Source organism: Sinocyclocheilus anshuiensis, unplaced genomic scaffold (assembly GCF_001515605.1).
Source record: "Sinocyclocheilus anshuiensis isolate Anshui unplaced genomic scaffold, SAMN03320099.WGS_v1.1 scaffold122, whole genome shotgun sequence".
Classification (NCBI taxonomy): domain Eukaryota; kingdom Metazoa; phylum Chordata; class Actinopteri; order Cypriniformes; family Cyprinidae; genus Sinocyclocheilus; species Sinocyclocheilus anshuiensis.
In genome coordinates this window covers 695,256-696,446 of record NW_015544153.1, presented here as the reverse complement: position 1 = coordinate 696,446, position 1,191 = coordinate 695,256, and the positions used below count along the sequence as shown (strand labels likewise).

The 1,191-nt window shown below is 37.0% G+C and overlaps 1 protein-coding gene across 1 annotated transcript in view; it reads right to left on the bottom strand.

Moving 5' to 3' along the window:
- Positions 1-1,191, bottom strand: part of LOC107695213 (nuclear factor 1 C-type-like) — a 97,575-nt gene that overhangs the window by 24,830 nt on the left and 71,554 nt on the right. The window contains exon 3 of the mRNA XM_016495030.1: positions 1,044-1,115. Within this exon, the coding sequence (XP_016350516.1) occupies positions 1,044-1,115 (72 nt within the window). The remainder of the gene's footprint in view (positions 1-1,043; positions 1,116-1,191) is intronic.

Sequence of the window (1,191 nt, the reverse complement as noted above, 5' to 3'; positions counted from 1 at the left end):
TGAAACGGATGAGTTATAAAAAAATTCACCCCCCTCACAGTTGTCATGAAGGGCAAAATTAGCTATATAGACCAAAACCACTTTTTGTACCAGGCTGTAAACATATTTTTTTCTGCTGTCTGAGGCTATGGGACTGACTCTCTTTTGGAGCCAGCCTCTAGCGGTCAGTTGATGAATTGCAGTTTTAGTCTTTGTGAAATATTACAATTTAAAATAACGGTTTTATATTTTAATATATATTTGAAATGTAATTTATTCCTGTGATGGCAAAGCTGTATTTTCAGCAGCCATTACTCCAGTCTTCAGTGTCACTCGCTCCTTCAGAAATCATAATATGCTGATTGTAGAGAGAAACAGCATTTATTTGAAACAGAAATCTTTTGTAATACTGTGAAAGTCTTTACTGTCACTTTTTATCAAATCTTGATCATTTTTGCTTAATAAAAGTATTAGTTTCTTTCAAATAAAAATCTTACTGACTTATCTTACTTATCACAATCGCATTACAACAACCACAAATTTAATCAGTATGTAATATTATATATATTGTAACAAAACTAAAATTTTAAAGCGATTGACAAACCTATTTTAAACAGTTGCCAATAGACACAGTAAAGTAACTCGGCCATCCCATCAGTCCCATAATAATACCACAGCATTATGAGCAGGACTGAATATGTGAACAAAACCACTGTCCTGATCGTACCTATCTTGCGTTTCCCCAAACTGAGCTAGAGTTTTATCCACACGTAATGCATAATTAAGTGCTGGCCTTTCAGACTAGCTCTGTTGAAACAGGGGAATGTGGTTAGGAGTATGACATGAACTGGGCAAAGAAATAGAGATAGGTTGAGTGTGTGGGTATGGGTTTTAAGCCATGTATATAGGTTGCGTTGTATAAACAGGATGTTTGTATAGTGCAGGAGAGGACGCTTACAGGACTGCACCACTCTGTATGCTGCAGCACACAGTATATGCATGTATATTGCAAGTATTCCTGTACATGTGGTTGTGTGAATGTGTGTGTACATGTGCTCTCTTACCCAAGGTGGCTGCTCGACTGTCCTCTTGATCTGAACCAATGCCTGTGCGAGGACTACTGCTCTGTTCAGCCTCTGAGAAAGAAAAAGAGAGACAGAGAGACATTAGTCCTCAACTCAGCAGATTCTCTTAACAGATATATATATATAT